The 20,895-nt window shown below is 46.8% G+C and overlaps 1 protein-coding gene across 3 annotated transcripts in view; it reads left to right on the top strand.

Annotated features, from left to right (window-relative positions):
* Tbxas1 (thromboxane A synthase 1) overlaps positions 1-20,895 on the top strand; it is a 220,928-nt gene that overhangs the window by 195,213 nt on the left and 4,820 nt on the right. For all 3 annotated transcript variants that reach the window (XM_035450475.1, XM_027391510.2, XM_027391508.2), the window contains one exon: positions 8,566-8,657. In XM_035450475.1, the coding sequence (XP_035306366.1) occupies positions 8,566-8,657 (92 nt within the window). The remainder of the gene's footprint in view (positions 1-8,565; positions 8,658-20,895) is intronic.

The following is a 20,895-nucleotide window of genomic DNA, read 5'->3' as shown; positions in this document are numbered from 1 at the left end:
CTTATGGATTCTCACTCAAAGTCTGAAACAGCTCACAGGAACCCACTGAACTCCTGTGAAATCCCAGAGATGAAAGATGAACCTTCAATGTTGGAAGAAGTTAGAGACCTGGCTTGTGAGGAAGCCAGCGAGACCCCAAGACAGGGAACAAGACCCCAGGGCCGGCAGTGAGACCCTAGGCCATGTGCCTCAAGGAAGGCTTTGCTTCCCAGTTTGTGGTCAAAAGGGCAAAGCTAAAGTTGTCACATTTTCCACAGGCACATTTCATGCTATGGTCTATGCTCCCTGGGGAATCTGGGTGCATGGAACCTTTTTCTCCCTGTGTTGGTGGTGTCTGTATTTCCCACCCCCCCCACACACACCCCTCGCCCACACCCCCTACCCCCACTGTCCCTACACATAAAAGATGTCTAATTCCCTGCTTCTAGAGAGAAAGGAGATGTCACTTGGCTCTGTTTGTATGACACAGAAGTAGCAATAGGGCGGGGCGGGGCGGGGTGGTGTGGGGGAGCCCCTATCACTGCCTTGTGATGGTGCTGTAGAGGGACAATATAGAGCCAGCCACTTTTAGTTGCTTTGGCAAAACAAGAAACCGTTAACTTTTCTATTAGGTCTCTGAATCTCCAGGAGAGCAAATCTTTGTAAATCAATGCCACTTTTATGTCCTTGTTTTCATTTACACGCCAGGTCACATCTATGCACACACCTAGTGTGTGGATTCGTGTAGGTCTATAAGTAAGTGTACGTCTAGCTTTCAAAGAACGTGATACATACACACACAAAAATCTGGAATCATACGGCTACTATGAAAGGGAAACACTATTTCCCACTTAAAAGGTAGACCAAAAGCCTTGGTGTGATGCTACATACCTATAATCCCAGCACTTGGGAAACTGAGGCAGGAAGATCCAAAGTCATGGCCACCTAGGGATACAAAGCAAGGGACCCTTTCTCAAAAAAGGAAACAAAACAAAAACAGTGTTTAATAATGTTTAATATAGGAGCTACCGAAATGGCTCAGCAGTTATCAGCACTTGTGTAGGACCTATTGTAGAGGACCAGGGTTCAATTCCCAGCACCTACACGGTAGCTCACAACCATCCCTACCTCCAGTTACAGGGAACCCGACACCCTTTTCTGAACCCCTGGGCAGCAGGCACAAACATGATACACATACATACATACAGGCAAAATATACACATAAATGTTAAAAATAAGACTAAGAGGCCAAAAAAAAATCTAAGAAATAAAACTGAATTTACTGCCTTGTAAACATAAATGAAATTCTCCCTGAAAATCATGGAAGCCTAATGTGAGAATGTAAACATGGCAGGTCTCACTCACATTTTTAATTCCACATTTTTCCTGGTATTTAGTGTTCTCCTTTCTGAGGGCACAGAAATTCATTTCATGAAGCAAATCTCAGCTGAAATGACTTTGGTAAGCCCTAGGAATCGCTTTCTGCCTAATACTCCTTGTAGAGGACAGATGTCTCTAATCAGGAGTCCTGCCAGTGGGTGTGTCCCAACAGAAACGTCAACCAGTTTGTTACTATTTCCAGAACCTGCCATTTTCATCATCCATTTTCCTTCCTGTGAGCTGGGTTGGGACAATCAAGATTACCTGTTGGCAGTGCCTTGACAACTGGGCCAAGGCTGTAGCTGCTATATGATCCATTCACACCCACCGATGCCCTACACTTGTGGGACATGGCGGCTCCCCATGGATAGAGGGGCAGATGGGGCTACTTCATGGGAGAGAGGTGGGTTCCAGGTTCCTTATAACTCTACTTCTAAGTCTGGAGGCCGCAGAATCGGGTGACTTTATAATGTTATCTTTTGGAGACAGAAGCTTGACATGTTGCCTGGCTTGAAGTCAGAGAGTCTTCTACGCGGCTCTCACAGTTTTCCTGGCCCTCCAGGCCCAGCAGACCCCACCTCACTGTCCCCTTCTTCTCCTGCCCACTGCTGCCTGCTTCCCACAGACATTGAGCAACTTTTAGAAACCGGGCTGTGGTGGGCCTGCTAGGGCCCCATGCTGCCTTTTGCCCCATCCCCTCCCACTAGCTAAGTGGACGTGTGTGTGTGTGTGTGTGTGTGTGTGTGTGTGTGTGTGTGTGTGTGTGTGTGTGATCTGCATACATGAGGGTATGCTTACTCATATGGAAGCCAGAAGTCAACATCAGGTAGCTGTCATTCTCCACCACCCTCCCCCTTTCTTTTTGAAATAGGGTTTCTCATCAGACTAACAGTATGCCATGTCCACCAGACTGGCTTGTCAGTGAGCCCTCGGATCCACTGTCTCTGTCCCCAGTGTTGGGGTACAGAGTGCCGCCATGCCTAGTTTTTACGTGAGTGCCAGGGATCTGAACTCAGAGCCTCAATGGTTGTACAGACGGCACTTAACCCACTGAGCCATCTATCTCCCCAGCCCCAACAGATGCTATTTCTATTTTAAACATATAGAGTGGCCCTCTAGCCATGTCTTCCAAGGACGTGTGTGTGTGCACGTGTGTTCGTGTGTATGAGTGTGTGTGCATGTGTGTGTGTGTGTGTGTGTGTGTGTGTGTGTGAGTGTGTGTGTGTGTGAGTTTATGTGTTATTTTGTCTTTCTGAAATGGGGGTCTCTCACTTAACCTAGAGCTTGCTAATTCAGTTAGACCAGCTGGCCATCCCGCCCCAAGGACACTCCTGTGGCTTCCTCCGTAGTGTTGGGGTTACAGGCACATGCCACCCATGGTATGGCAAGCGCTTCGCTGACAGAGCCCTACTGCAGCACTTCCAAGGACAGATGCTTCCTTCACCAGGCTTCTCATCCTTCCTTTTATCAAACAAATCCACCAGCGCGCACCACTTCCTGTGTGATTCTAGATGCCAAAGAAAAGCCACATCTAGAAGGCCTGCCAGGTGCCACGCCTTCTCACCAGCAGCTACCTGCTGCTCTTTGGCATCTTCTCTGGGAACAAACGGTCACCCAGATGGGACTTCTCTCTCCCTCCTGTGTGCGGCACACTGCCAGTCACTCAGGGTGGTACATGGCCCCCACTCTTTGTCAAGCCTGGCAGATTCATTTTAATGCTTTGCACCCACCCCAAGAGTTTCTGCACAGTGGGTCCCACTCACTGTTGTGGGACTTACATTTTTGTTTTTTTTTTTTTTTTTTTTTGGTATTTTAACTTTTCGTTATGGAAGACTTTACTAGATACAATTTAGAAGGCTAGGAGCTGGAGAGATGGTTCAATGGCTGCTCATCCAGAAGACCTGGGTTCTGTTCCTAGTGCCCACATGTTGGCTAACAACTCTCTCTAACTCCAGTTCAAGAAGGTCCAAAACCGTCTCTGGCTTCTGTGGGCACTGCATACACATGGTGCACACATAAGGTGCACAGACGTGTGCAGGCTAAACACCTGTGCACATAATGTAAAAATGAACTGCTGGGTGGCGGTGGCACACGCCTTTAATCCCAGCACTGGGGAGGCAGAGGCCTAATGTGAGGTCAAGCTGGTTCCAGGACAGACAAGGCTACACACAGAAACCCTGCCTCAGGAGAAAGAAAAAAGAAAGAAAAGAACAAAACTTTAAAAATAAATAAATTACAAGCCTATTTAAGGGGCATCTCTGAACCTGTCACCCACTTCAACAAGTACTATCTCATGGCCATTCTAGATTCACTAGTTGCCCCGAATTTCCTTTCCATGTTATCTGCAAATATTTTAGTGTATTTCTCTAATATGGCCAGTGTATTCTATCTCTAAAACGACTACAACGTTGTCATCACACTAAAAGCAAAAACTAACCATAATTCTATAAAAATAACAACAATTCCACTGGGTTTGAAGCTCCCTGATTGAGCCATAATGTTTGTTTCCTACTGGTTTGATGCACCATCCGAACACCTTTCTTTCTGAAGGTCAGTGTGAACAGGACTCCCTCCTGGCAGCTGTCAGGAGTGTGTGTGTCTGTTCTCCCATCCCGCCTCATCCACTTGGTTAGACCCTAGTTGACTGAGATGGGCTGCAGCTGTGTGTTCGTGCCTCTCCTGTGCCTGGCATGGGGCTTACAACCTGGATGAAGAAAGGGATGGTTTCCTAAGCCGAATGGGCTCTCTGTCCCTCCCAACCAAGCCTACTCTACACCAGTGAGTCCCGGTTGTGATTTGTTAGGTGTGTGGCTCCCCAAAGACAGAGCCCTTGTCTCTCTGGGTCTCTGGCATCCAGCCCAGCAGCATCTGAGGTGTTCGCTGTTGAAACTGTTGGCTACGGAGTGCTCAGAACACTCAGCAAGACTCTGACTGACAGGCTTTCTCTCGACTCTCATCTTTTTCTCCTCTATCATGAAGACTCAGTCGGATTCCATGATTTCTAAGGTCCTTTAAGGAACCGGGGAGTCCCCCATTTGCCATACACTTGCTGCCCTCTGCTGGCCAGGCCAGCTCAGGAACTTTGTGTCCCTGAGACGCTGGGAATAAATAGGGATGTGTCCAGTTGCCAGGCCTGGATTTAACTTAAATGAAGGGTGTGTTTCTTCCGGTGTGGTGGGCACATGAGGTTCCAGGAAAGCTCTGGAATACCCCATCACAGACCATCAAATCCCCAGATAGTGGCCCCAAGCGTCTACATAAACTGAATGCTGGGCGGAGGTGATGCCCGTAGGTGCACTTGAGTTAAAGCTTAGGGGCAGTGAGAGCCCCTGCAGAGGGAATACAAATGAAGAGGATAGTTTTACAGTGAAGGTGTCACTAGCTTTACAATGAAGGTGTCACTAGCTGTACAGTGAAGGTGTTGCTTAGCCTGCCTAGTAGGCTTCTCCTTGTTTGATAAATCCTGACAGTTTATAATTGACACAAGTTTAGCTGGGAGCCAGCACCATTTACCCATCAGGGACACAGCTCCTAGATCGATCTCTCTGTCTCTGTCTCTGTCTGTCTCTCTCATGCATGCACACATGCACACAGAGTTCTATACTACACAGTTCTACACCATGGTGGTGTAGTCCTCATGTCCCTTCCCTCACTCTCTTCCTCCCTACCTCCCTTCTCTTCTTTCCTTTCATGTTTTTACATTTGTTAGGATTCCTGTGGTTCCAGATAGCAGCATTCAAAATGTCACTGACTTTGTCCACAGATGGGAACTTGCCTGGAACAAACAGCAGATAGGAACCGGAACTCTATAAGGCACCAGGAAAGGTCTCTGTCTTTTGCCCCTGCTTCTCTCTTAATATCTAGTTTCTTTCCTGGCACCAGCTGGTGCTTTGTGCTCACTAATCCACGAAGTAGAAGGTGGCCACGAACAGCTCATGACTTCCCCTCACTCAGTCTCTGGCTCCTTTTCTTTTGCCCCAGTCCAGATTTCTATACTGATCCCCTGGACCAGCTAACCACATCCTGCAGAGCCAGCTATACAATCTGTGAGGCCGAAAGCAAAATGCAATGGGACTCTTTACTCAGAAGGCAGGAGGAAGTGCCAACCAGGCAGGCCTAGCACTTCTTCCTCTCCTCTGTTCACTTGTTGGATTTGTCAGGGGGCTGTTTCATTTCTACTCAGGGTTATTCTTAGTGAAGAAAAAGAAATCCAAATTTCCAATTATTGACTTGAATTCTTCCACCATCTTCATATCATCAAAGCCAGTTACTGGAGTCATGAGCAGGACCACTGAATTGCACAATTCATGCTTTGTGAACTCAGTGGCCAGAGGACACAAACACAAAGCGAACTCCTGAAGATGGAAAGCTGAAGAGAAATCATTCCCAGAACCCCCAGGCTCCTCAGACTGAGGCTGCCCTGAGGGAGTCCAGACCTTCACAGGCATCCTGAACCCAAGTCCCAAACCTGGCTGAGAGGTGGGGAAGGGAATCAAGCCGGAGAAGTTGGTCCAGGTGTGTCCCTTTCCACAACCCCCACAGAAGACTGCTACCTCCAGGAGTCTTGAAACTCTGTGTCCTTTGGCCAGTCTCACCATACCCCATGCTCTCCCAGCTTGAAGCTAGGATGGCCACCATGGTCATCCCAAGATGCTCCTTCATATGTGAGCCCCATTCACACCCCCTGTGTGTCTGTGTGCAGCCAGGACAGAGGAAGCAAGACAGAGACAGCAACTGAGAATTCATCCAGGGGAGGCAGCCCAGGGGGCAGGGAGTGGCCATCCGAGCTCCAGAACATGCGCCCCAGTTCTATCCAACTCTGCCCCAGAGCAAAAATCTGACAGTGAAGCTATTAGCAGTCTCAAGACGGTAATCACAGAGCGCGGACACACACACACACACACACACACACACACACACACACACACACACACACGGGCCTAGGGTGGAGGTGAAGTATGAAGCCAAGTAAGAGTCTCGGACCAAAACAGTTCTCCAAGCAGAGGAGGGAAAGGGCTGGGGAACCCAAGCAACAGTTGACATTTCATATTCTAAAGTACCTCCCTTGCCTTCCAGACACGGGGACAGACAGGGGATTGGGCTTCATACACGTACTGCAACCTGACTCTCGATGGCCCATGAGTAGCAGCTGTGTTTAATTTAGTGGCTAAACCATCATAGATCAGCTAAAGTATTTATTATGGACTTGGAGACTCCAGGTGCCCCGACCCTGACTCCTCTCCCACCACTAACTTTTCTGCAGTTATAGCAATTTCCCAGGTAACACCACGGTGGCCCCAGTATGCTCATGGGAACAAGTGGTGCCCACCTAGCAGTGTGACCTTGTGACCACTCCTGGCTGTGAGCCTCTTTCCTCCGGGTAGAGGGAAGCCACCTGGGGCTGGTCTGTGGAGAGTGACAGCTGCAGGATATACTTGGTCTCAGAGCTGCCTCTTGCTGCTCTGCGGAGGAGGGGGGCCACAGCTGGGAGTGCTGCCCCCACCCATGGGGTACCCACAACCTGCTGACTGCACACACACACACACACACACACACACACACACACACACACTCACACACATACACACTCACATACACACACTCACACACACTCTCACACACACACATACACTCTCTCACACACACACACATACTCACACATACACACTCACACACACATACACACACTCACACACATACACACTCACACTCACACACATACACACACTCACACACTCTCACACACATACACACTCTCACACACACATACACACACTCACATACACACACTCTCACACACACATACACTCTCACACACACATACACACACTCACACATACACACACTCTCACACACACATACACTCTCACACACACATACACACTCTCACACACATACACACACTCACACACACACAATACACACACACACACACACACACACACACACACACATACACTCACACAGGAACCTTGACAACTGCATTCCGAAAATTTAACCAGTCTTTTCCAACTTCTGCTGATGTTCGAGAATATTACTATTTCACATTTTTTTCATCATGACTTCTGTTCCACCTCTGGGGTTTTGCCTTTTCATACCCTTTGACAGCTTTTCCTCTGAGCTATCTCTTTCCTTGCTGTTAGGTAACAGCTTTGGGGGATGTTGTTAACTGTTCATCCTTGCTAACTGTTGCAAGCTTCTATTCTTTGTCATTTCTCTCTGTGTCTTTTAGCTTTATTGCCGTACCAATTACTAGGTAGGTGACAGCCATTCTGAGCCTTGGCTTCCTCATTTAAAGAGGAAACAGCTGCCTCTTTTTTTTTTTTTTTTTTGCTGGGAGGAGCCAACAAGTGCATGGGCTCTCCACATTAGCCATGCCATCAGCTCCAAATAAATGTGACTGTCACTGAAATTTTAGAGTCCACCTTCGTTGCTTTTCCTATTGCTGTGATAAAAAAAAAAATACTGACAAAGCCTGGCAGTGTGGGTGCATGCCTTTAATCCCAGCACAGGGGAGGCAGAGGCAGGCAGATCTCTGAGAGTTTGAGACCAGCCTGGTCTACAAGAGCGAGGGCCAGGATAGGCTCCAAAGCCACAGAGAAACTCTGTCTCGAAAAACAAAATAAAACAAACAAACTAACTAACTAACTAACTAACTAACTCACTAACTAACAAAACCTAAGGGGAAAATGGTTTATTTTAGCTCACAGTTTCAGGTTGCAGCCCGTCATGGTGGAGAAGTCAAGGTATTGGGAGTTTACAGCAGCAGGGTCACAGGAGAGAGCAGTGAAGGTGTGTGTGCATTCCAGGGCTCAGCTCACTTCCCCCAGTTACACAGCCGGAATCTCCTGCCTAGGGAATGGTGTCACCCACAGTGGGCGGGTCTCCTCCCCTCAATGAACTCTGTCCAGGTTACTCTCCCTTCTGTCAAGCAGACAACGAACTGTCACACCAGATCTCTCCACTTTCCGCCCAAAGATCACCAAGTCCCAGGCTGCATTTCCTCATCTCTGTTAATGAAATGGAGCAAGCAGAGCATGTGTGTGGGGGGGGGGGCGGCTACCGGGAGGCCATCTGGATGGAATCTACTTTTCATCTTGTGGGACTGTCACAGAAATGTTTGCTGAAGTTGGAGCAAGAGCTCATGAAAAAGACCAAGAGCTTGAGAGTCCTTCTAACACAGCCTCCCTTTGCTCCCTGCCTCAGCCAGCCCCTGGGTACTGCAGCCTGCAGGAAGGCCTGCCCTATCTGGACATGGTGATTGCAGAGACCCTGAGGATGTACCCACCAGCTTTCAGGTATGTCCACGGCCCCTGAACGTCACTGTTTGGGGCCTTTACTGATCCCCAGTCTGTTGCCACCTGTCATCACTTGTGTTCCTGAAGGGTTCCTGGGTTTCCTTGTATCCCCTGGAGCACTAGGCACAAGGTCTGAAAAGTCTGGCCCATTCTCCTACAGGTTAACTACCTTTACCAAATATCACTAGTCTTTCCCACTATGGCCTTCCTCAACCCAACCCTGTCTCTTTGGCCCCTTAGCCTTTGATGGAATCTGCTATCACCCCTACCCACTGATTCATTGATCCAGCCATCCTATATATTCTGTGCTAAGCACTAGAAAATTAGCCTATGCACAAAACAGGCTAATGCCCTTGGAGGCAACATTTGGCCGACAATCAGCTAGGGCTAGAATGTTCGTTCCTTGGTGTTGAACAGCCCCTGATGGAACTCTTACACAATGTAAGACTTCATAGCAAGGATTTCTATTTTCAAAGATTTACTTGTGTGTGTGTGTGTGTGTGTGTGTGTGTGTGTGTGTGTACGCACGCGCATGCGCACAGGTGTGCCTCTTCTTCAAGATTTATTTATTTTTATGTGCATGCGTGTGCGTTCATGGGTTTGTGTGCACCACTTGCTTGCAGGTGCCAGCCGAGCTCAGAGGATATCAGATCTCCTGGAAATGTAGTTGCAGGAAGTTGTGAGCCACCTGATGGTGGGTGCTGGGAACCGAACCCGGAGAGCACAGCAAGAGCTCTTCGTTTCTCCAGCAGTGAGGGCGTCTGCCCCTCGTCCCAGCATGTTAAGCTGTAACTGTATTTCACATTTCAGCACTCACAACATCGTACCAACCTGCAGATCGGATTAGGAGCCAGGTCTGATTCTTTCAACCCTCCCCCAAACCAAGTGCCCCATGGGAAAGGCATCTTAACCAGGGTCCCTGAAAGTAGTGAAACAGTGAGCAGACTTCACAAAAGTAGCATAAAGCATTTAATCATAGCTCATCAGCTTCACTCAGCACTGCTTCAAATACCACATAGACCATATGGAGAAACTTTTTGTCATCTTCAAGGGAAAATGTGATCTGGGGGTAGTTCAAAGAGATGTTTCAAACCACAAACATGACGGGGCATATGTATAGATATAATCCAAAATGTGCTAGCCCAGAGCAAATATTCAAAGTTGCTGTAGTGTGAGTTGAGGGTCTCTTGTTACAGATCAGCTCATTAATTCAAAGGCTTCCTTGTTGCTCTTCTAATGCTGCCAAAAAAGACCCAAGTCTATGGTCCTGCCGTGGGTTTCTTAGAAGCTACAAGTAACCTGATGTCCAATCCTTTTTTTCTTCTTCATGAGTTATATCCGGCTTCCCTCCCAGGGGACTAGCAGCAACTGGTATGCATTGCAAAGTACAAATTCAAAATGAAACTCAAAACTCAACATTCAGTAGTAAAACAGAACAAGGCTACTTCAAGGACTGTCTCCAAGTCCCAGGAATGACTGGTAACGAGGGTCGGGTCTTCCCATAGTCTCTGAGATTCCTGAGAAAGAGGAGACTGGCCGAGCTGAACAACTGTATCTCCCCAGAAGGAAGAAATTATATAAATTGGCCAAAACTCCATCACTTCAGGCTTGGATATGGTGATGCATGCCTTTAATCCCAGCATTTAGAAGATAGATCTCTGTGAGTTCCAGGCCAGCTAGGACAGCATAGTGAGACCTTAGCTCATGTGTGTGTGTGTGTGTGTATATATATATATGTTACGATAAATCTTTCCACCATAAGCCACCGAGCCCCACCGCCACGTGTGTGCTCTATACCAGCCACCTGCCTGAGTTAGGGCCCCAATTAATGCACAGAGAGACTTGTATAAGGTTCAAAGCTGCTTGGCCAATGACTAGGATTCCCATCTGTTAGCTCAGTCTTAATTATCATAAACCTATATATTTTATAAGACTAATCAGACACCTTATTGGCGTCCCTCCTTGCCGGTGGCTCACATCCTGCCGCTGGAGGAGGTGAAGGGGAAAGGAGGACACTTCCTATTTCTCCTTGCTCAAATATGAGTCTCCTTGCTATGTCACTTCCGGCCTGGATCACCATTTCTCTACTACATTTCCTAGAATCCTCTTTGACTCCTAGTCCCATCTAACTTGCTGTTTCATTGGCCAAACAGAACTTTATAACTTTATTAAACAATCAATAAGATAAACATACACAGAAGTACTTCCCTCATCTCATATATCTATATCTATATCTATCTCTCTCAATATATATATATACATATATATATGTATATATATATACATATATATATATATATGCTTTTTTTAAATGGAAGTAATCATTTCCTAGATCTAAACCCAATCAAGAATTCCTCTCATGGCCACATGTGGTAGTACTCACCTATAATCCTAGGTAGCATTTGAGCAGCTGAGGCAGAAGATCATGATTTATAGGCCAACTTGACTACTTACAAAGATCCTATTTCTTATAGTTTTTGGTTGTGAGCCTAGCCTTTAACGGCTGAGCTATCTCTCCAGCCCCAAAGATCCAATCTCAAAAAATAAAAATAAAAGATTCCTCCCCTGAGATTGAATCTAGGTAACACAATAAAAGAGTAAAGGAACAGACTCTAAAAGAAAACCCAGGTGGACAGACACTTCAACATGTGGACACTGTCCCAGAGCCTCTGAATGACCACTACAAACAGTCAACAGGTACAGGCATTGTTTTGGGCTTCCAGTACCTGGGCTGCATATTGCAAGGACAGCGTGAGCCCTGGCCTTGGTCTGAGGAGGATCTTGGCCAGGTATACTCTGCCCTAGGCAAGTGGGGCCTAGATGCCTGTCTGCTTCTCCCACACAAGCATGGAGATAGTGACTCAGAGATGACACATGGGGAAATACCTTTAAGCAGCTACAGGGTGAGGTCTCAGGGCAGGAGCACTGGCCACCAGCTTGGGCACAGCTTCACAGCCTCCCTTCATTGAGGCTCCATAGCGGCTCCACAGACACCTCCAACTTTACCCCCCACCCCCGCCACCTCATCCAGCAACAGAAGTAGGGGACAAGCCAACCACAAGTGCTGCTCAGCACAGGAGCAGGAATGAAAGAGCATTCCTTTTCCTGTAGTTTCCTCTGTTTTCTCTTGAGAAAGTGTGCCGACTTCTCCACGCCAGCATGGCTTACCTGAAAGAGAAGCTTACAACCGGTGCCAACACCATAAACACTGTCAGTTGTTTCTGATGTGAACTCAGCCCAGGCCTCACGGAGTCTAGCTGGGCATGTTCTCATGAGTCAGACAGGAGACCCAGCAACACCAAAGGGAGCAGGCCCTAATTCCCAGCCTGCAGGTAGTCCTGCATGCTGGTCCCAATGGATTCTAGTAAAGATAGAAAGGCAAGGATACCAGAGCATGGCCACGTGTCATTTGGAACTACAGTTGGAAATGTCATAGTTCTGAGTTTTAAGTTCCGGGTTTTGGAGCCAGCTCCAAGCCACATTCTGAGGGTACCAGAGACTTTGGATTTGAATGGGGGTCCTTAGCTTGGCTTCTTACTGTTTCTGAGACATCCAAAAACAGAAAGATTAAACAGACAGAGGAAACCCATAGTTACTCTTAACTCCTTTTATGAGCAAAACCAATATACCACTGCACTTTGTCTGAGAAACATTTCCTCTAAAGCATTTGGTGATGCTCAAGTCTGTCTCTTGAAATAAAAGGCAGCATCATGTTGTCTTTAATGTGTACGTGCGTTTGTGGGAGGTGCACATATGTGCAGACAGACTGGACAGTCACAGCTGTTATCACCAGGGAAGCCATCCATCACCTTTGAGAAATTGTCTCTCTTTGGCCTGAAGCTCATCAATTCGGCTAACTCCTGGCCAGTGATTCTCCAGAGATCTCACCTCTGCCTCCCGAGCGGTGGATTACACGCCTACCATGCACCTATCATCAAACTCAGGTGTGCATGCTGGCAAGGCACACACTTTCCCAACTGAGCACTGCCTAAGACCCAGGATTATTTAAAAATTTACGGTAGTTATAAAAAATAATGTGCTTCTGCTTAAAAACAAAAACAAACCCTAAATATAGAAGGAGCCAAAGAAAATGGACTCCCAGCCCTGCCCAGTGACATCTCCCATGAGAGACCGTTGTAGGTTAGGCATTGTGTTAGTAAATTTTCCATCACTAGCACAACATCTGAGACAGATAACTTGTGATATTTTGGTGCAGAATGTCGTTGCCTTTTTGCCCTTGTCTGAAGAGTCTGCCTGAAGATAAAGCAGTGAAGATTTTTGTATTAATTCCATTGGCAGAGGAAATCTCAAAACAACTTAGTATAAACTCTGTTGTGTGGTTATTAGTGGTAACTCTAATAAAGACTTACAATAAAAAGGAGCAAGCTGAGGGAATAAAAATACAAAATGTACAGATTGAGAAATGGGGTACCAGGAAGTAGAATGGAGTTAAATACTGTGTTCAGGGAGATAAACCGATTATGAAATGGAATAAAGGGAGTGGTGACCCCAGGGCAAGATCTCACCTAGCTAAATTTCCAACCTGTGGAAAGGAACTAAAGAAAAGCTTAGAGCCAGGTGTGGCAGTGCACACCTGTAATACCAACACTCGGAAGGCAGAGGCTGGTGGATCTGAGTTTGAGGCCAGCCTGGTCTACAGAGCAAGTTTCAGGACAGCCAAGCTTAGGCAGTGAAAGTCAGAAAGCTGGTGAAGACGTGATTGAAAAAGGGAGCCATGTTCCAGCAGCAGAATTTGGCAGCTTCGGTCATGTGGTTCTGGAATTAAGAGTAGAAGGAAGGGGCTATGGGATTTTTCCCAAGACTAAGAAAAGCCACAGAGGCCAGGCATGGGTCAGGAGTGTCGCTGAATGGAGGCCTAGGAGAGAGGCCATTGTGTGAAGCTGTGAAGTTGAAACTTGGTTGCCTTGGAGACCCCAAGATGTTAGAGATGCCAGAGTTCTGGGATACCCACTGAGGAGAGCTGCTAACGGGGAATGGAACCAGCCCAAGAAAAGGAAGTGTGTTACAGTAGACAAAGCTGAATGGAGTTGGAGATCTGAAGAGGGCTTTGACATCAGGCGTGGAGATGCAGAGTTTGGAGTTTGCCCAGATTGCTTTTGGACTTGTTTTGGTCCAGTATTTCCTCACTATGCTCCCTTCCCTATGTTTTGGAATGGTAATGTATGTCCTGTGCCATTATATGTTAGAAACATGTGATCTGCTTTTTGATTTTTACACGTAATTACAATTAAGAAATTGCATGAATCGCAGAAGAGACTTTGAACTTTAGACTTTTAAATAACTTTGGGACTGTGATAGACTGTGGGAACTTGTGAAGTTGGACTAAATACATTTTGCATTATGATATTGTTACAAGCTTATGGGGGCCAGGGAGTGAAATGTGGTAGTTTGAATGTAATTGGCCCCCATAATCCTAAAGGGAGTGGCACTAGTAGGAGGTGTGGCCTTGTTGAAGTAGGTATGGCCTTGTTGGAAGAAGTGTGTCACTATGGGGGCAGGTTTTGAGGTCTTTTTTGCTCAGCCTTTGCTCAGTGTAACAGACAGTCCACTTTCTGCTACCTTCTGATCAAGATGTAGCCACCATCATGGCTGGGGGCATGGTATGTAGGCTCCCTACAGCGATGATAATGGGCTGAACCTCTGAAACTGTAAGCCAGCCACCCCAGTTAAATGCTTTCCTTTATAAGAGTTGCTGTGGCCAGGCAGTGGTGGCACATGCCTTTAACCCCAGCACTCGGGAGGCAGAGGCAGGCAGACCTCTGTGAGTTTGAGACCAGCCTGGTCTACAAGAGCTAGTTCCAGGACAGCCTCCAAAGCCACAGAGAAACCCTGTCTCGAAAAAAAACAAAACAAAAAACAAGAGTTTCTGTGATCATGGTTCTCTCCACAGCGATGGAAACTCTAACTAAGATACTCACCAAGACCAGTTCAAGCATTAGAATACTCCAGAGTTATCATAGAACTGATAGAAGGATGGGGCTATTCTAGACACTAATAGCCTGTTTCAAGTATTTAGAGCACAGAAGGTTTTCCACTGATTCCAGGCCCTTGTGTGTATGTGGGGGGAAGTACAGAAATGAGCAGATATATGAACTGGGAGCAGGCAGATGGGGGAAGTGCATATCACCCAGTATCCCGGCCAAGTAGGGGAACCAGGTCTTTTCTATAAAAGGAAGGTGTCTCTGAGGCTGACCTCTGGTATGGACTGGTTTCCCTTATTTGTCATCTCCTTCTTCTTAATTTTGTTTATTTATGTTATTTTTTTAAGGTGTGAGTACTCTGTCTGCCTGTATGCCTGCATGCCAGAAGAGGGCATCAGATCCCACTAGAGATGGTTGTGAGCCACCATGTGGTTGCTGGGAATTGAACTCAGGACCTCTGGAAGAGCAGCCAGTGTTTTTAACTGATGAGACATCTCTCCAGCCTCTCATCTCCTTCTCTTAGTCATAGCTTCATGAATTACAATCATTGGCACAGGTTGGCCAAGTAAAATAAAAACTGTAGAATGCCCATTGGGTGGACCACCCAACACTTTTGAGGATCTTGGCATGAAAACCATCCATGGAAAGGAAGAGACAGCGGCCAGACAGCAGGGATGGACCACCAGATGGGAGGAAGGGAAATGGGGGAAGCTGAGGGTAGTTGTAAGAGTCTAGATTGTAAGAGGGTATGAAAGTTGAGATCAACCTGTGCACTCCCACCAGAAAGCATCCCTTGAAAGTTGCCCCTGCACCCCAATGCAAGGCCACCCAGTCCTCATTTCACCTGCAATGGAATGCCTGAGGTGAGGAGAGTGAGGGAGGGTCTTTGTTTACTGAGACAGGCAGGTAAAGTTAGGAAGAAACCCACAGACCGCTACAGTCCCAGCTGTAGATGGAGAGGAGAGAAGGGGGTATAAAGAGGCATTGATAAAGAGAGAACAGTAGCTATAACTCCACCCCTGTCCAAAGAAGGCTTTATCCCATCCTTCGGAATTCTCAAGAAACTCTGACCAGAACTCTCGAGGTAGAAAATCTAAAGACTACATGTGTGCATCCTAAAGTAAGCTCAGAGGGTTCACAGTTCTCTACATCTAGGTTGGAGTTCCAGACGCTGACTTCTTTCTAGTCCCAAGACTAATGGCACCCCAAGAGGAACTCAGATCATGGACGTCAGGCAAGGACATTACAGCATTTGGAGTCTGAGCTCCAGTGCTGCCATGGTGGATGCAGATAAGCACAAGGCTTATAGCTGATTGAAGCAGAAGCAGGCACCCACAGCTAAACACTGAACCATACTCCTGGAATCCAGTTGCGGAGAGGGAGGAGGGATGAGCAAAGGAGCCAAAACTGTGCTGGAGAAACCAGCAGAAACAGTTGACCTGACCTAGTAAGAGAACAGAGACCCTAGTTGTAAAACTGGGGAACCAGCATTGGACCGAACCAAGCCCTCTGAATGTGGGTACCAGCTGGGAGAATCTCCTCTCCAGCAGCCACAGAGCTCAAGTTTCAGGAAATCAAACTGAAGCCCTCATTATGAGGTTAGCTGAATTACAGCAAAAATTCAAGTCTCAGCCTCAGAGGGGGTTGGTGGTTAAAGATAAGGGCATTAATTAGTCAAGAATGGGGTCCTAAAGGCATTAGGGTGGTGTGTGTGGGAGGATCCTATTGAAATTGAGACCTTTGAACCCTTAGATTCTCAAGGAATCTCACCTGGGGAAGTTTCCATCCCTGGGAACATCACCCTTTTCGTCTTCTACTGAGGAAATAAACCCTTCAGTGTCTGCTAAATCAGCAGTGACTTTTTCTGAAGGAAATGCTGGGCAAGACAATACCAATGTCCCTCAAGGCCACCAATAGTTGCCTCTAAACCTCTGGACGTTTGGTACTGGCTAATCAATCATGGTGTTTCCAGACATAAAATAGATAAGAAGCCTACTGCATTTCTGTTAGATCTGTATAAGCAGAAACATTCTCCAGTGAAAGAAAGGCTGCACTGGATCATGGCAAAAGACAACTTCATGTAACACAGATAATAAAAACCCAGAGACAGATACTGGGGTCCAAACTGAGGATCAGAAAAGCAAACCAGCCAGCCACTAGAGAGTTCTTACTTCTACCAAGGCTCAGACCAAAGGGGCGATCCTGTCCCCAGAGTGACTGCAGACTGCAGTGCTCTTCACCAAACCTCAGACTTCCCTGAGTTCCTGCCTCTCTGGTGCTGGGATTAAAGGTGTGTCATCCCAAGTGCTGGGATCAAAGGTGTGAGCTCTGTTTCTCTTTTAGACTGATTCACTCTCTTGTAGCCGAGGGTGGCCTTGAACTCACAGAGATCCATCTGCCTCTGTCTCCCAAGTGCAGGGATTAAAGGTGTGCCCACCACTGCCTGTCCTCTATGGCTAACTAGTGGCTTTGTGTGCGCGTGTGTGTGTGCGCGCGTGCGTGTGTGCGTGCGCGCGCACCTTTTGGTTTAGTGTGTGTGTGTGTGTGGCTAAATAGTGGCTTAGCTCTGCACTCTGATCTTCACAAGCTTTATTTGTTAAGATTACAAACAAAATGTCACTACAGTCTCAGCCAGTGAATCAATTTCCAGACTTGAGCCAGTTGGAAGGCCCAGAATCCCTTGAAGACAGGGTGTCTGGGTTCCCCAAGGAAGGACCCTGATAGGATACCTAAAAGTTTTACTGTTAGCCTTTCTCCAGTTCTTCCCCCAGAGGGACCTAGGGCCTTTTGCAAGGGTAACTGTACACTGGGGGGAAGGAAACAATCAGACTTTCTAGTCTGTTGGATACTGGTTCCGAATTGATGCTGATTATGGAAGATCCCAAGAAACACCATGGCCCTCCAGCTAAAGTAGGGTCTTATGAAGGCCAGGTGATTCATGGAGTTCTAGCTGAAGTCTGACTCTTGGTAGGTCCTTGAACTCGTCCTGTGATTATTTCCCCAGTTCCAGAATGCATAATTGGGATCGATACACTTGGCAGAATTCTCACATAGGTTCCCTGACTTGTGGAGTAAGGGCTATTATAGTTGGAAAAGCTAAATAGAAGCCTTTAGTTGCCCTGCCAAAGAAAATAGTGAACCCAAAGCAGTATTGCATCCCCAGAGGAATTGCAGAAGTCAGTGCCACCATCAAGGACTTGAAAGATGCGGGGGAGGGGGGGGGGTCCCAGCACATCTTCCTTTAACTCTCCTGTCTGGCTATGATGGCAGAGGCTGTACTAGATGCAGTGCCCTTACTTGAGCAGATTAACACATTTCCTGGTTCATGGTAGGAAGCTATTGACTTAATAAACACCTTTTTCCTTGTGCCTGTCCATAAGGACTACCAGAAGCAACTGGCTTTCAGTTGGCAAGGCCAGCAGTATACCTTTACTGTTTGCCTCCAGGATACATTAACTCTCCTGCCATAAGGAATCTTGATCATCTGTCTCTCCCGTAAAACATCAATGCTGTAGCACTATACTGATGACATCATGCTAATTGGACCAAGTGAACAGGAGGTAGCAAACGTTCTGAACTCATTGGTAACACATATGCCTAGCAGAGGAGGGGAAATAAATGCAACCAAAATTCAAGGACCTTCTACCTCAGTGAAATTCTTAGGACTCCAGTGGTTTGGGACATGCAGAGATATCTTTTCTAAGGTGAAGGATAAGTTATTGAACTGGACCCTACCACCACCAAGAAAGAAGCACAACATTTAGTGAATCTATTTGGATTCTGGAGATGGCGCGTGCCTCACCTGGGTGTGCTCCTCTGCCCCATATACCAGTGGGGCCTGGAACAGCTCAACAACAGGTCCAGGCTGCTGTGCAGGCGGCTTCTATAGCTTGGGCCATATGATCCAACAGACTCTGCTACTTGATGCAGTGGCAGAGAGAGATGCTATTGGGAGCCTTTAGCAGGCCCCTGTGGTGATATATTCTTTACGATTTATTAAAGCTTCAAGCTGAAGATCAGAAAAACAAAGTAGCTGGTCACTAGCTCTTACTCTACCTCAGAATGAAAGGTAGTCCTGGCTCCACCAAACCTCAAACTGAAGCCTTTCCTCAGCATGGCTGGAGAATCCTGAGACTTCAATGTCTTCCTATCCTCAATGTGGTTAACAATGAATTCTCCTATCCTCAGTGTGGCTGGAGAATGAATGCCTGATCCTGACTACTGAAGACCCTGCTCCTATCTTTTATAGGAGCCTTCCAGTGCTGGGGTTAAAGCCATGTGATCCCAGGTGCTGAGATCATCTTTGTGTGAGCTGCTTTTCTTTAGGACTGGATCAATCTTGTGTAGATCTGGATGACCTTGGACTCACATAGATCCTTCTACCTTTTAATCCTGAATCCTAGGATTAAAGGTATGTATCACCACCTCCTAGCTTCCAGCTGCTGGGATAAGACAGTTCTTGGTCTGCTATTAGACTTTAGTGGAAACTGAATGTTTGACAATAGGCCACCAAGTTGCCATAAAACATGAATTGTCTATCATGAACTGGGTATTATCGGACCCACCAAGTCATAAAGTAGGACGTGCACAGCAGCAATCTATCATCAAATGGAAGTGGTGTATGTGAGACCAGGCCCAAGCAGGTCCTAAAGGCATGAGCAAGTTACATAAAGAAGTCACCTAAATGCCTACCATGGTTTCTGTTACAATACCTTCTGCTGCCAAGCGCGCACCTATAGCCTCATGGAGTGTGAAGAGAGGTCTAGGGCCTGGTTTCCTGATGGTTCTGTATGTTATGCCAGCAATACCCAAAAGGGGAAGCTGCAGCATTATAACCCCTTTCTGAGACAACCTTGAAAGATACTGGCTAAGGGAATTCTTCAATGTGGGCAGAACTGTGGGCAGTGCACATGGTATTATAATTTGTTTGGAAGGAGAAATGGCCAGATGTGATTGTTCACTGATTCATGGGCTGTCGCCAATGGACTAGCTGGATGATCAGGAACTTGGAAAGAGCACGATTGGAAAACTGGTAAGAAAGACATCAGGGGAAGAAGTATGTGGATAGATCTCTCTAAACGGGTGAAGGAAGTGAGGGTACTTGTGTCCCATGTAAATGGTCACCAAAAGGTGACTTTAGCTGAGGAGTTCAATAACCAAGTAGATAAGATGGCCCATTCCTGTGGACACTCAGCCATTCCTGTCATTGCTTAATGGGCCCATGAAAGAAAGTAGCCATGGTGGCAGAGATGGTGGTTATTGTGGGCTCATAACCTGGACTTCCACTCACCAGGGCTGATCTGGCTACAGCTGCTGCTGAATACCAGATCTTCCAACAGCAGAGACCAACACTGAACCACAGGTATGGCACCATTCCTCGGAGTGGTCAGCCAGCAACCTGGTGGCAGGTTGACTACACTGGACTACTTCCACCATGGAAAGGACAACTCTTCGTCCTTACTGGAGTAGATACTTATTCTGGTCATGGATTTGCCTTTCTTGCATGTAATGCTTCTGCCAAAACCACCACCCATGGACTTGCAGAATGCCCGATCCACCAACATAGTGCCTTTAAACCAGCAGGCTAGGAAAGGAATACCAGTGTTAGGAGGGGTGATACACCCAGATTACCAGGGGGAGACTGGATTGCCTCTCCACAATGGAGGTGAGAAGGGTTACATCTGGAGTGCAGGAGATCCTTTAGTGTGTCTCTTGGAGCTACTGAGCCCTGTGACTAAAGTTAATGGGAAAATACAACAGCCAGATCCAGGCGGGATGACAAAGGGCATAGACTCTTGAGGAATGAAGGTATGGGTCACTCTTCCAGAAAGATCCAAGACCCACTGAGGTGCTTACAGAGGGTGGAGGAAATAGAGAATGGGTAGTGGAGGAAGGTAGTCATGAATACCATCTAAGGCCACATGACCAGTTGCAGAAATGAGGCTTATAACTGACATGAGTGCTTCTGTTTTAATTGATGTTACAACATATGATAAAGAAATGGAAAGAAAACACAAACATCTGTACAAACACATTCTTCACAAAATACAACAGAAGCGCTCCTGACATCAATGGTTACCATATATAAGTTTGAGATACTAGAAGGATGTCCCCCAAGGGACATTGCCACTATTCTAAATTTATAAATGTGTTTGTGGTTGTACAAGGGATAGTTTTATCATGTTAGGCATAATTATGACCTGGTTAAATATATGTAAAATGCACTTAGGAATGTACATGGGATATTACGTTTAGGCATTATTATGACTTGGTTATTGTATTTCATTTGGAAACTA

This window comes from Cricetulus griseus (genome assembly GCF_003668045.3).
Source record: "Cricetulus griseus strain 17A/GY chromosome 1 unlocalized genomic scaffold, alternate assembly CriGri-PICRH-1.0 chr1_0, whole genome shotgun sequence".
Classification (NCBI taxonomy): Eukaryota; Metazoa; Chordata; class Mammalia; order Rodentia; family Cricetidae; genus Cricetulus; species Cricetulus griseus.
The sequence above is the reverse complement of the archived record's forward strand: the minus strand, read 5'-3'. Positions and strand labels throughout refer to the sequence as shown.